The sequence below is a fragment of the Euphorbia lathyris genome, chromosome 2 (genome assembly GCF_963576675.1).
Source record: "Euphorbia lathyris chromosome 2, ddEupLath1.1, whole genome shotgun sequence".
Taxonomy (NCBI): Eukaryota; Viridiplantae; Streptophyta; class Magnoliopsida; order Malpighiales; family Euphorbiaceae; genus Euphorbia; species Euphorbia lathyris.
This window is the reverse complement of record NC_088911.1, coordinates 36,748,406-36,763,529: the sequence shown is the minus strand read 5'-3', so window position 1 is coordinate 36,763,529 and position 15,124 is coordinate 36,748,406. Positions and strand designations below refer to the sequence as shown.

The window sequence follows — 15,124 nt, the reverse complement described above, 5'->3', positions numbered from 1 at the left end:
AGCAAATCTACAAAACAGGTAAGAGAGTTGAGATTAGGACAAATATGTATTTTGAACAAATGTTACATTAGTTCGAAACAATTAGTATATCTAGTTTGAACAAATAATATATTAATATTGAACAAATGATATATTCACATGGAACAAGAATTACAATTTGTTAGAATTTACAGTACAGTTTTTGTTTGCTTATTACTGTAAGAAAGCTATTATCAAGTCTGAAAATAATTTTATAACAACTATTATCAAGAAATCCATATATATCAGATAAATTTCGGATGAATCTATTATCAACAAATCCATATATATCACATAAATGTAAAGTTTCAGCTAACAGCAAAATACCTGCAGATGATGTTGTGGTCTGTGTCATATTGCACTGATTGTTGTCTTCAGATTCCATATTTTGGTGTTCGTATTCCATATTCAGATTGAATTATATGAATATAGATGAGAAATCAATCGATATTGTTGATGTCAAGAGAATCGATCGGTAATGTTGATAGTAGGAAATCGATCGATAATTCAACGTAGAAGAAAATCAGAGTTTAATCTCAGATTAGAAATCGATCGATGATTGTGAGAGAAGAAAATCGATCAAGAATGTTGAAGAATGAGTTTGATTCGCGCGTTTTTCCTGTGAGGAACAGAGGAGAATTGACGCGTGTTTTTTGTTAGAATTCTATTGCCAAAACGACATAGTTTTGTTGTGTCACACAATAAGCTTATTGTCACAACTTAAGCCCTTGTCACGCTGGATCTCACCCATATATATATATATATATATATATATATATATATATATATATATATATATATATTATAAAAAAAATAAAGGGTTAAATTCGCCCTTTAAATTGGCATATGGGAAGTGAATTGAGCACAATTCAATATTTAGGTATTGAATGAGTCAAACACTTCATTTTTTTACCAAATCAAATCAATCCTAGAAGTACAATACAACCTAAATTTGATTATTGGTACGGGCATCCAGTAGACTAGAAGAGAGAGGTAACAAGTGGTGGAAGTAGTCGGATCAAAGAGGCAACACACCGAAGCAAAGAGAAGAGTATTTGTGTGAAAATAGGTCCCACACGTCCTGTGGATTGTTGAAAGAACATCAGAGAGTTCAGAATCAACCTCACATGTCGTGTGGGAATTCCACACACCGTGTGGACTACCAAAATCAACAGCTACATTTCGAATCTAAAAACCACGTGTCGTGCGGATTTTTAAAATGTCTTACAATATCAATTTTACCCCTCACTTCAGCTCCTTTTTAATTATAAATTTGCCACCCTCTTATTTATAACTCATGTCATCCCTTTACCTCTACCTCATTTTACCATTTTGAGCTTTATCTATTTAATTGTATGCATTTGCCCGTTATCGTAATTTCCTCTTTAGGTTTTGAGATGATATAAATTCATCTTTTTCTTTGTAATCAATTTAACTTTTTATTAATCAAACTATATTTCTCTTTGAGAGCTTGTGTTAGGGTTCATCCCTTTTATAATAGGGATCCTTTATTCCTACGGGTTTAACTCTTGAATATTGAGATTAACTCCTAGTTTAGCTAGAGAAAAAATCTCTTTATTGATTTAAGATTAAAATCAACTCGTTCGTCACGGATCTGTATCAATTGATATCAGAGCTGATAGTTTTCTTTTCCGGAGATTTCTTTTTGGCGATAGTTCAACCTCGACTACCCCAGTAGACGATGGAATCCATAAATAAGCATTTTGAAAGTGTGAAAGCTAGCTTAATAGGTCTTAGAGAGACTTTTATGGGGAAAAATCGGGCGCGTGTCGAGGAAATGAGAAAGTTGAGAGCCTCTATGAAGAGCTTCAAGCTAGAAATTTGAAACGGCTTCCAACCAACCTTGGGGGTCGTTCCTAGAAGAAATGAAGAAAACCTAATGTTTCCTCCTAAAGATTCATCACCAATCTTTTCCCCATTACACATTCAAGAGGTAATTCCTACACTTTCAATTTCTCATGTTGGAGTTATGGATAATCAAATTACTAGTGAGAAGTTAGGTGTTTGTGATGTGGATGGTGATTTAGATTCTCATAGTGAGCTTGTTGATGAAATTGTGAATGAGGATTAAATCCATGTACAAATGAGGAGGAATGAGTGTTAGTATGTGGGTAATTTGAGGAAGCTTAAGTGGCAAGGGGTGCACACTTTGTGTTTGATGAAATGCTCACTTGTATACTTAAGGAATGTGAGAGCCTTAATCTTGAAAAAGTGGAGAGTGATTTTGGACTTGATAATCTCTTTGGGGAGATGATGAAATCACCTTATGTAGCATGTCATTCGAGTCGGATAACTTGGTAAATGGAGTAATCAGCTTGAACTATGGGAAGGAGTGGAAGGAAACGAGAGGTCATGTGAAAGAATGGGTTGTTGATGAAGAGGGTAACGAATTCGAATATTATCATGAAGAAGATGAACTCGAAGAGGAGAACCAACTCGAGAATGAGCTAGAAAGAAATGATGAACTTGACTATTATGAGAGGGAGTTCGGGGATGAGGTTGAAGAGAGACTACAATTCTAAGGATGAGCTATGTGAGGATGGTATGTGAAGATGTTGAATTCTATCATAATGCAAATGAATTTGATTATGATGAAAATGATGGAGTTTACTATGATGGGGATGAGTTTCAGAACATTGAGTGGAATCAACTCGGGGCTGCTTATGAAGATGACGAATATGGGGTATATCATGATGAGAGTGAGCTTCGGCACATTGAGTGGAATCAACTGTGGGCTACTTATGAAGATGATGAAGATAGATTCCATTATGATGATGAGTTGGAGGACGTTGAGTGGAGCCGAAACGAAAATACCTATGAAGGTGATGATGATGGCGAAAAGCGAGTTGTGTATTTAGTGACGAGGATGCTAATGTCTAGTGGAGAGGAGCATGACCCACGACATTAATTATTTAAAAGTCGGTTTTTAGTTCTTGGGAAGAAATGTTAGGTATTATCTTATTTAATTAAAACTAATAATTAGAATTTAAATGACAATAGGATTATTATTAAGTTTTTTTTGCGAGAGAGGATTATTATTAATTCTAATTAGTTATGAAAATATAAATAGAAAATGATGGAACCTTTTAACCCTAAGAATTCATTAGTGCATATTTTCATAACACACAAAAATACACTCTCTCCCTCTCTCCCCCTTTGGAGTCGTTGTTTCCTCTCTCTCCGAATTTGAGAATTCGTTTCGGTTCAGAATTGAACCGAGATGCTAGCACACGGAGTGTTCTAGATCATGTCTTTATGTGTGTGGTTTGGAAGAGCTACCCTTTTAGCTCTCCATCTCTGTTAAACGACTCTCTACATTGGTGTAAGATAATTAAATTCCTCTACTTTATATTTATATGTTTGATCCGTGGAAAACTATTTCTAGATTAAATTTTACTTTTCGCCCTTTTATTCGGTAATAGAAATTCCAACTGAATTGTGTTCAATAATACAAGTAAAATTATGAGGGATGAAACATAGGCAGAGCTAGAGGACAGTCCTACTAAGTTAGTTTAACTATCTTTTATTCACCAATTTATAACTTTATTCGCTGCAATGTTAAGATGGTCATAAGAGTCTATACTTTTTTCCTAGGCACATCATTTGTTCAAAAATCATGCTACATCTACTAAATTATTTGAATTCTTTATCAAGTAGAAAGTACATATCAATAGATACTTTGCAATAAGGTTAAATGAAAAGTAATTAAATTATGAAATAGCTCATTTATCTCTAGTTTTATTATCTAATACCTCAGAAAATGCATCAAAGTTGCAGTTTGAGTTGGTCTTTAAAATAACACTTTTTTCCGTTTTGTCATTTTTCTTTTATTTTATTTCATCAACTATATAATATAAATATAACTTAGGCTATTTAATTTTATAAATTTTACAAAATAAAATAACCCCAACAGTAACTAAAGGCAAGTAGGTAACACACAAATTCCTTAATTTATATTAATGTTATTTAGTACTTGAGATGGGAAAAGAAGTAAATAAAGTGGGAAGGAAATAGAAAGAATTAACGATGAATAATAGAGATGATGGTAATGATCAACATTAGAAGAAGGGCGACAAAGGATGCCGCGATGGCAGCTGCACCATGGTCGCAGTAAGTCCCAAATTTATCACAAATTTGATTCCAATTAGCATGTGAATTTCCATTTTTACCCAATTCTGCCATGAATACTGCTGCATTTACCCCTCCTGATATCGTTGCCACTGTCAACTGCCCATCAATTATACATCACACTTACAATTAATCAATTAGCATTGTCAAATATCATCTTAAAATAGCTATTCCACTTCAGTTTGTCTTAATAAAATCATTCAACTTTGAATTTTATGTTAATAAAATCACATTAGCAACTTCAAAGCAAAAAGATACAAGAAGAGTAACCTGAATATCATTAGTCAACTTTCACCGCTAACCGATATATGACTGCCACCTAGCTGACCGAAACGACATGTACATAACCAGCTAGGTGGCAGCTATGTATCGTTTCGATCGGCGGTGAAAGTTAACTACATCATATTTTCGGTCTTTTTACTCTTGAAACCTATCAAAACAAATTAAAGTTTGATTACCATATCGAAAATGGAAATTGTGACAGCACGAAGTCCCTTATAATCTAACTTTGATCCAAATACTTCAACTCCAATCATCAACAAGTTATGGAAACTACCCATTGCATTTGCTATCACAAACAACCTGCACATTTTTTAATGTTTCTCGTTATATATCTCATTCAAATTCTATTATTTACACGTCTCCAACGAATATAAATTACCATTTCGAATAAGTTTTCCATAGGATAAATAATTTAATAGTTCTCAGGTTTTGTCATATTACACGATTAGATTCCTATCTTTTCCAAAATACAATATAAAATCCTATGTTCCGGTACTGTTAAAATGAATCGAAAGTCAACAACAATAGTATGTATAGAGAAAACGAAAGAAAGAATGCTTACACAAAAGCAGGGGTATCTTGAAACTTGGCGGTGAGAGTGGCAGTAATAGGGGTAGTAGCAACGGTAGCAACAACAAAAGATTTGGTTTGTTTGTTAAGTGCCATTACAAAAGTAGCCGTTGCTGTTGCTGTTAACGCTACAATTCGTAACACAATTACTACCCAGAAAATTCTTCTTCCCTTTGATTTTGATCTCACTGCTGGAACACAAACATTGTACTCTGTATTTTTTGAAACATTTTCTATAGCCATTTTCACTAACACACACTTATTATGGATAATTGCACCTTTTTTAAGTATTTATATTAGTTGCCTAATCTCATCTTTCTTTGGCTGCTCTAACCATCTTTACTTTAATTATTATTGGTTTAAGTTGTTGAGACCAAACTCATCTTCCTTTTTTTTAGCTATGTTTGGTCTGAAATAATTCACACACTTTAATCATTTTATTAACTTACTACAACTCAATTTTCATGTTAAATCATATTTTATAATTTTAATACATAACTTTTATGCATTACTGGTCCTAATATTCTAGCATTATTATTATTATCATTAAATTACTTTTGCGTCACGTTTTTGTTGCAGTTGTGCATCTGTCTCCTCTCATCGGAGTAGGGTTTTATTCGGATTGATCTTGTTTTTGTGTCACCGGCCGTTTTTCTCTCCTTGGTTCTATGTCGGTCCTATCTGTGGCCGTGGAGTCATTGCCATGGAGGCCGACTTACTGCAGTTATCGCTACTGGACGGAACAGAGCGACCCGCTTGATTTTTCTGGAGACACAGTGGCAGTGGATGAAAGGAATAATGATGTTTCTCTCGTTGGTAAATTCCTCACTACTAGACAGATTAATGTTCTGGCTATGAAGCCGAAACTTGCTGACCAAAGGGTGGGCATCGGTACAAAACCGAACCGAAAAACCGAAATGGTCAACATAATTCACACCGACACCGAACCGAATAATAAGTTAAACCGAAACCGAAATATGCGGTTCGGTTTAAACCGAATTAAGTTAAAAATAAAAAATAAAAATCACTATATTTTCTCAATAAACTTACTTCAACAACAACAAAAAATTGAAATGCTTCCAAAATATATCTACATTGACTTATTATCTCAACAATAATAAAAAAAATAAACTTGTAAAATCAAATATATATATATATATATATATATATATAAGAATATAAAATATGTGTAATTCGATGCGGTTCGGGTTTTTTACATTTTCTGTCAAACCGAATCGAATACCGAAATACATTTAAGATTAAAATCGATGTCAAACCGAATTGTTAAAAAAACTGAATCGAAGAACCGAATTCACTCGGTTCAGTTCGGTATGTGGTTTAAACCGAACCGATGCACACCCCTATGCTGACCTCTGGCAACCTTGAAAAGGTATCACGATTACTGAGCTGAAGAGTAATCTGTTCGTGTTTGAGTTTTTCCACGTGTTTGATCGTGACCGAGTGTTGGCAAGGGGCCATGGTCGTTCGATAACCATCTTCTCGTTTTGCACGAGTGGCCGATTGGGACATTGCCAAAAGCATTCAATTTGGAGTGGATAGATTTTTGGATTCAGATTTATGAGTTACTTGTTAGCATGATGTCTGAAGTAAAGGTAAACAGATAGGAAATTCAATCGGGCAGTTTCTAGAGTATGATATATAGAACAATACGGGTATTTGCAGACAGTTCATGTGTATCAGAGTCAAAATTGATACAAGAATCCCTTTGAAGCGAGTTAAGAAAGTTAAAAGGTCTGAAGCAGAATGGTCCTTTCTCACCTTTAAGTATGAGCGCCTGACTAATTTTTGCTATATGTGTGGACTGATGGGACACATGGAACGAACATGTGAAATTAACTTTCGGTTTCCAGCTACTGATTAGAGGAGAGAATAGGGAGACTAGCTCAAGGCACCGATGCACAGAGGTGGGGGTCAGGCAAATTCAAAATGGCTCCGTGAGCCGAGTAGTAGTAATAGTAGAGCTTTTGAGAAGTCGGGAAATTAGGGGGGAGATTTTCAAAATCCAAATTTCCAAGGAGTTTTTTTTTTACAAAGAACTGGCGCTGGGTCTCTGAGTATTAAACTACACCATTTAGGGTAGCCGGTCACATAGGGAGGTCTGGCTATTCCGGAAGGTGCTGGCATAGAAGTAGAGGATGAACTAAATGCAGAAGTGGAGTTGGATCTGCAGTATGACCGTAAGAGACGTCGAGAAGGGCAGATTAGCATGGTACTACAAATGGGGGGAGGGAGGTCAGAATGGAAATTCAAATGGTCAAAAGGTCACAGGTTCACTGAATGAGGGTTCTTCTTCTTTGCTAAAGGATGAAGTTCACTTCTCTAATGCTACATCGGTGAGGTTTGAGATGCAGACTCGATGGGCTCAATGAGTTGCTTAAGTTGGAACTGTCGAGGCTTGAAAAACCCTCAAGCAGTTCGGGCGTTGGGTGGGTTATTAAAAATCCATAGTCCCAGTATTGTATTTTTAATTGGGACTTTGGTTCACAGAAACAGGGTGGAGAGTTTGAAGCATAATTTTACTTTTCAAGGCACGTTTTCGGTTGACTGTAATGGTCAGAATGGTGGTTTGGCAGTTCTTTGGAAGTCCAGTGTGAGTGTAGCATTGAGGGGCTATTCGAAGCATAATATTAAGCTTGAAATTGCCGATATTGTGAGGGGTAATTGGAGATTTATGGGCGTCTATGGTTATGCAGACAGAAGTAGACATCAGGAATCTTGGGCATTATTGACATCTATTATCGAATCATCTATTTTACCTACTATGTACATTGAGGACTTTAATTGTATTCTTCGACAGGAGGAGAAGAAGGGCGGTACTACTTATCCTCAATATCTTATGCATAATTTTGTAGTTGCGCTTGATAGTGCGGGACTAAGCAAGTTAGAGTTGTAGGGGGATGTTTCACTTGGGAGAAGAGTCGTGGAACTCCTGCGTGGATCAGGGAATGACTTAACAGAGGGCTAGCTACGTCGAGATGGTCTAATCGTTTCACAAAGGTACGACTGTCAATTCTCATCACGAGCTATTCAGACCATGCTTCGTTGTTGTTGGAATGGACAGTCGGTCAACATCAGCTGTCACAATGATGCTTTAGGTTCGAGCAAGCTTGGCTAAAGGAGGCAGGATTTACCGAATTGGTTTGGCGGCAATGGGAAACAGGGGTACAAGTTCGTTTTATCAAAGCTGTCAGCATGTTCCGAATCAATGGAGCATTAGGGCAGAAATTTGAAAGCATGCTTGACTGGTAAGATCAGGAAATGTGAATAAATTATGAGACATTTTTGGGAGAAAGAGGACATGTTGTCAGTTAAAAGGTCCGAAGCAGCAAAAAGGAATCTGAATCATTGGTTGGAGGTGGAGGATACGTATTGGAAACAGAGAGCGCATCAATTTTGGTTAAAAGATGGAGACATGAACACTAAGTTCTTTCATGCAAGTGTTTAGAGTAGAAGAGTGGGGAATCAGATTGCGAAACTGATTACTGATGTCGGGGTGGAGGTCACTGACACGGCATGTATCACTTTGATTGCGAAAAATTATTTTATTAGTCTGTTTCAAGGTTCACATGTTAATTTTTATCAGACGATTAATGTTCTGCCATGCCTTATGTCGGATGAGATGAATCTCGGATTGATGGCACCGTTCACGTCAAAGGAATTCTCTTGCAGTCGGATAAGACACTGGTGGCCTGAACCCGAGGTTCTTTTAGTATTTTTGGTCGTTTATTAGACATGAGGTTTACCATTATGTCGGTCGACTGATGGGAAGCTGAAATGTAATCTGGACGCTGCTCTTTTCACTGCAGCTGGTAGAAGTGGGGTGGGAGCAGTTATTCGGAACAGTAGCGGGGAAGGGGTATGGTGAATGAGTTCTTGGGTGTGGATGGTCTATACAGCCTGAAGATTGCAGAGACAATTGCTCTCAGAACCTCTATCCAATGGTTGATTTCTTTATGCCTTAATAACATTATCTTTGAGGTTGATGCAAAATTAGTAGAGCGTAGCTTTAACTCTGCTAAGAGTGATCTGACTGAGTTTGATAGTATTATATAGCAATGTAAAAATTTAGTTAGGTCCTGTTTGTTTGGGGGAAAATATTGTGTTCTGAAAAATTTTATGCAGAGAAAATATTGTGCAGGAAAATAAAATATTTTCCTATATTTGGCAACGACTCTGGAAAATATTTTTCAGCATTTGGCTACAACACTAGAAAATATTTTCCAACCACTAAATATAGATTTTCTGTATTTTTTTTATTTTCAATTGTATATATAAAATACACACACAAAAAAAATTTATATATTAAGCACAAATTAAGCACAAAAAATACACATAAACTGTAAGGTGTCATTTGGTTCGCAGAATATAATGAAATGAAATACAATTGTTATTCCAAAGGAATAGAATAACAAAAAAAAATAGAATAGAAATTCCTTAGGAATAACTATTCATATGTTTGGTTGGTGAAATAAGATAGAATATAATATATAATTTTTCATTCACAATACAACATTACCCTCAAATCTATTACTATAAATTGTACGTTTTATCGTGTTATTAATGTTATTGTGTTTTTTGATATTTTTTCTTCAGTTTTTTTGTGTTTTCACGTTTAGTTTTTCAGTTTTTCTTTTTTTTCATGTTTTTTATTTTTCGCATTTTGTTACTTTTTCGTGTTATTTACGTTTTTTCATATTTTTCGTATTTTTCACGTTTTCGTATTTTTCATGTTTTCATGTTTATCGCGTTTTTCACGTATTGTCACGTTTTTGTATTTTAGCATTTTTCGCGTTTTCGTGTTTTTTCACATTTTCGTGTTTTTTGTATTTCTCATGTTTTTGTATATTTCGTGTTGTCACTTTTTCGCGTTGTTCATGTTTTGTGCTTTTTCAAGTGTTTGCTTTTTTTTTTGCGTTTTTTGAGTTTTTCGCGTTTGTTCACATTTTCATATTTTTTGCGGGGTTTTTTCATATTCTCGTGTTTTGTAACGTTTTCACGTTATTCATGTTTCATATTTTTATATTTTTTAACGTTTTCCCTATTTTTCTCTAAACGCGTATGATTTGGGGAAAATGTTTTACTCTTTATTTCCTCCTTCATTTTACATTGACTATCCACTTATTTTCCTTTCCTGTCTAAACAAATACTGGAAAATTGGAAAAATATTTTCCTGCAGAATATTTTTCCCCAAACAAACAGGCCCAGTGCCTTAATTCTATTTTTGCACCTAGATTTTTCGAATACAACAGCTCATGCAATTACAAGACTTACTTGTTCCAATGCTAGTTACTTTTCAAGTCCTGTTATAATATATTGATTAACAACTATTCTTTGTAAGGATCTTATTTCTTCTGATTCATGTTTATTTTCTTAAAAAAAATGCTTCATTTACTAAAAGTAAAATAACTATAAAATTTATCAAAAATGTTTTTTTATGGAAAATATATCATTATGTTATTAGTGTATATCGATAACAATTTAAAATAGGGTAAATTCCAAAAACAACCCATGTGGTTTCATGTTGTTCAAAAAAAACCCATGTGGTTTGTTTTTACAAAAAAAAGGACAGTGGTTTACGTCGTTGCCCGAAAAACGGAAAACGGCTTAACGGTGTTAAAATTGTTGACGTGGCAAGGGGTAAAGTTGGAAAAATATTTTTTTTATTTTTTTCTTTTTCTTTTTTCTTTTTCTTTTTCTTCTTCTTCTTCTTCTCCTCCTCCTCCTCCTCCTCCTCCTCCTCCTCCTCCTCCTCCTTCTTCTTCTTCTTCTTCTTCTCTCTCTTCTTCTTCTCCTCTCTCTCTCTCTTCTTATTCTATTTTTTTTAAATTCTGAAATCCAGACGTTACGTCTGAAATCCAGACGTTCAACGTCTGAAATCCAGACATCAACGTCTGGGTTTCAGACGTCTAGAATTCTGGAATTTTCCAGAATTCTGAAAATTTTCCAAAATTTCTGGAAAATTCCAGAATTATGGAAATTAAAAAAAAAGAAGAAAAAAAAATGAAGAAAAAAAGAAGAAGAGAGAGAGAGGAAGAAGAAGAAAAAAGAAGAAGAAGGAAGAGAGAGGAGGAGAAGAAGAAGAAGAAGAAGAAGAAGGAGGAGAAGAAGGAGAAGAAGAAGAAGGAGAGGGAGGAGGAGGAGAAGAAGAAGAAGAGTAAAGAAAAATAAAAAAAAAATTAAAAAATCTGGAATTTCTAATTTTACCCCTCTATTTTAACACTGTTAAGCCATTTTCCGTTTTTTGGGTAACGGCGTAAACCACGGTCCTTTTTTTTTTGTAAAAACAAACCACAGAGGTTTTTTTTAACAACATGAAACCACAGGGGTTGTTTTTGGAATTTACCCTTTAAAATATGCATTTAGTTTATTATTTTAATTCGTTTAAAAAATAAATAACACTTTAATTACTATCCAACTTTCTTTGGTGGATTTCTACTACCTTTTATTTCTTCGTCTTTAGTATAGATCCGTTTGTTTTCATTTTTCGGAACTGCTTTTTGCCTTTCAAATTAAACAGAAGACAAAAAAATGTTTGGTAAAAATTCGAAACAACTGCTTTTTAGATAAAAATCAACTAATATATGTTGCATATCCGTAGCAACAATCAACAAATAGCTAACAACAACAACAAACAACAAACAGGAGCAGCTGAAACAAACGGGCCCTTATATAGATTTTGTTCCTTTTATTATTTTTTTGCTGTAATTTTTCTTTTAATAAAATGATATGTACTTAAAAAAAAATACTACCAACATCTTGATAGTCAACTTGTTGTTGAAACACCTTTCCACATGATTTTGATTTGATAAAATTATTTAAGTTAATCTCATGATTAAACAATTAAATTTAAGTGCTTTGATTTAATGGTACTAAAGAGTTTGTTCAATGTTGAGTAAGTTAAGTAACAAGAACAGGAACTAAAAGTCTATAAGAGAAAGACAAGACAAAGTCAGCAAAAGCAAGTCACACAGCAGAAGCTGAGTAGAATGCAACTCAACTTTGCGAAAGAAATGTCTTCTTCAGAAAAGCTTGAAGGCGAAGCCGCTGAGTCAAGTTGAGTAGTCGTCAGGTCAGCGTCAATGATCCGTCAACTTGGAAGACAAGGTCTGACAAATTTCTGAAACAAATTAGAAGCCTCGGAAATCTGTCTTGAAGACTTTTTCGAGAAAGAGCATGGATCATCTGACTTTTGCTAGAAGACAAACCTGGCGTAAGAAGACAAATCTGGCATAAGAAGACAAACCTGGCTCCTGTCTAAAACAGAAGACAGGATTGGCCTGCAGCTCTGAAAGCTGACCAAGTGATGACGAAAGGAGACCGTTTCCCCACAACGGCTATGTCGGAATTCAAATCATTGGCTCCCCAAAGATCACTATAAAAAGGCCAATTCATCATTTGGATCATACACAAGAGATATAGACAGACAAGCAAATCTTCACTAAGTCAATTCATTTGCAAAATACAAAATAGAAGCTGTCTGAAAAGAAAAAGCAAGCTCTTACACCAAACTCCAATCATTGTGTAAAAGTCTAGAGTGATTTTATTCATCTAAAGTGTTCTTCACTAAGTGATAACAAATCTTGTATCATTTGTAAAAGGTTAGAAAAGCTGAGTACTCGGTTATAGTACTCAGTGGTAGAGAGAGGCTGAGTACTCGGTTATAGTATTCAGTGGTTGATAGGATTGAGTAGACGAATAGAGGACGGTACTCTTGCATACTCAGTTGCTATTGTAAAAGGTTTGTGCTCTACCTTTAAAGAGCTTAATAGAGGATTGAAAAAGCTCGGAAGGATTTCGGGGACTAGACGTAGGCGGAGAGGCCGAACCAGGATAAGTCTGCTGAGTAACTTCTAACCCTTTCTCTTGACATATTTATATATGTATTGCTTGCTTAACATTGCTCAGTAAAATAATCTGTACACGTTGAAGCTGAGTAATCTAAGTGCTGAGTTGGAAATCGACTTAAGTGTTGCCTCCCAACTCACAACTGAAACAGCTCTAGTTAGTAAATTGACTAAAGCTGTCTCAAAACACACTCAGCGGCGCTGACCTAGAAACTGAGTAAAAGTATTAAAATCAAATTAAGTCAGCCTTTAAAACAAAAAGTTTAATTAGTTCCTAACCCCCCTTTGGAACTAATACTATCACGTTACACGAGACCAACACTTGTCAAATATGATTGCACATAAATAATATAAGAAGGGAACTGTTGTCCAGCTAATCCGCTCCGATATCTATGTCAGTTTATGAAATGACCAAATAATGATCACAATCAGTAAACGAAAGTTGTAATGTAAATTTAATAGAATGGATAGATTTGTGTATCTTGATATGTGCTTACTCTATTTATACTATGATCGAACTATAGAACATAGTTATGAGTTGAGGAACGGGGCATGCTACGTGTGCCAAATATCGGGTCTAATATTCCTCAAGCCCACTTGGATCGTGATTCTCGGGATTGGGCATGGTCATAGTAACGACTTGATCATTGGTTGGATCTAATTAGACTTTCCATGAGTCAAGCTTCTTGATATGCAATCATACCACTCTATTTTACTCAGGAGATACCACGTGTTCACTTTCTCCAATAGTTGGTTCAGGTCTCAAGCGCCACGTGAAAAAGTTATATTTGCCGAATATCAATTTCCCTTCCGTATTTTGGAAAATTAGATCATGTTCAATTAAAAGTGTTGGAAATATTTAATATGAATCATATATAATCCACCCGCAATGAAAATGAGCGAGATATATGTTAAATGATAACTAGGGTTAAAGCCCAGTTTGTGGATATAAATAGATAGACACATCTCATAATCAAATTCAAATGGAGAAATCTCAATTCACATTATTAGATATGACTCTATAGCTTGCTTCTCCTCATTTGTGTTGTTTTCCCTTTAAGTCTCAACAACCGCTTTTAGTTCGTAGGTCCATGACCAATAATATGAAAATTGTGGTTTCTGTGCGAAAAGATTAATATATATATATTATGTTTTTTAATTGTTTCCGGTGAAAAAAACACAAATAATGACAGGCTAATATTTATTGTTTTTTAAATAATTTAAATGAATAAGTAAAATATTTTATAAAATTACTGAAATTATAGTGTGATTATAACCACATTTATATGTAGATTAATAAATATATTTAAATATATATGGAGATTAATAATATTATAATGAAGAACTTAGATTAAGAGAAAGATTATAATAGCATAAAAGCTTAATCTTGGTGTATCTTACAAATGGGGGTATAAACATATTTATAGTAGTAGGCTTACAAAATGAATGGTCCTAATTACATTTATCTTTAAGCATAACATGTGTATATTTAATACATGTTTAGTTGTTGGTGTACATGCATTTAATTTGGTGGTTATGCATTTAATATGGTGGATCCATTAATAACAATTAACCTAATGGTAATTATTTATAACACTCCCCCTTGGATGTCCATCCATGCGAATAGGGCACTGCCTCATTAAAAACCTTACCAAGTAAAACCTGTTGGTCCCTTATAACGTAACAAGTTAGTTCCAAGGGGGGGGTTAGGAACTATTTAAAATTTTGTACGTTGAGGCTGACTTCTTTTACTTTGAAAAGGAATTACACAGCGCGCTGAGTGAAGTAAGACACTAGCTTAGTCAACTGGTGACTAAGTCAGCTTCTTTCTTTGAGTCAGGAGATAGCACTTAAGTCTATTCCTGAACTCAGATACTCAATGCACACAACTCAGCGTGACCTCTTTACTTGGTCAGTTTTGTTTAAGCAAGCAATATATATATTAAAGGAGTTTAAGGTTAGAACGATGTTACTCAGCAGATTTATCCAGGTTCGGCCTCTACGCCTACGTCTTGTCCCCGGAACACGTTACGAGCTTTCGAATTCTCTATTGAGCTCTTTAATGGTAGAGCATCAAACCTTTTACAATAAGAAGCTGAGTATAACAAGAGTACCTTCCTCTATACCTCTACTCACTCCTATTCTATTGCTGAGTACTATAACCGAGTACTCAGCTTCTCCTTTCTAATTCTAGAAATGATAATAAGTTTGTCCTAAACAACAGTTGCTAAGACACTTTA

At 34.8% G+C, this 15,124-nt stretch overlaps 1 protein-coding gene across 1 annotated transcript; it reads right to left on the bottom strand.

The window, feature by feature from the left end:
• Positions 1-3,961: 3,961 nt before the first annotated feature.
• LOC136220576 (CASP-like protein 1B1) lies at positions 3,962-5,267 on the bottom strand. Its single transcript, XM_066008391.1, has 3 exons — positions 5,012-5,267; positions 4,626-4,749; positions 3,962-4,266 (listed from the first exon to the last, which is right to left on the bottom strand). Exons 1-3 carry the CDS (start codon positions 5,260-5,262, stop codon positions 4,060-4,062), a joined length of 582 nt encoding a protein of 193 aa, XP_065864463.1. The 5' UTR covers positions 5,263-5,267; the 3' UTR covers positions 3,962-4,059.
• Between the last annotated feature and the right edge of the window lie 9,857 nt (positions 5,268-15,124).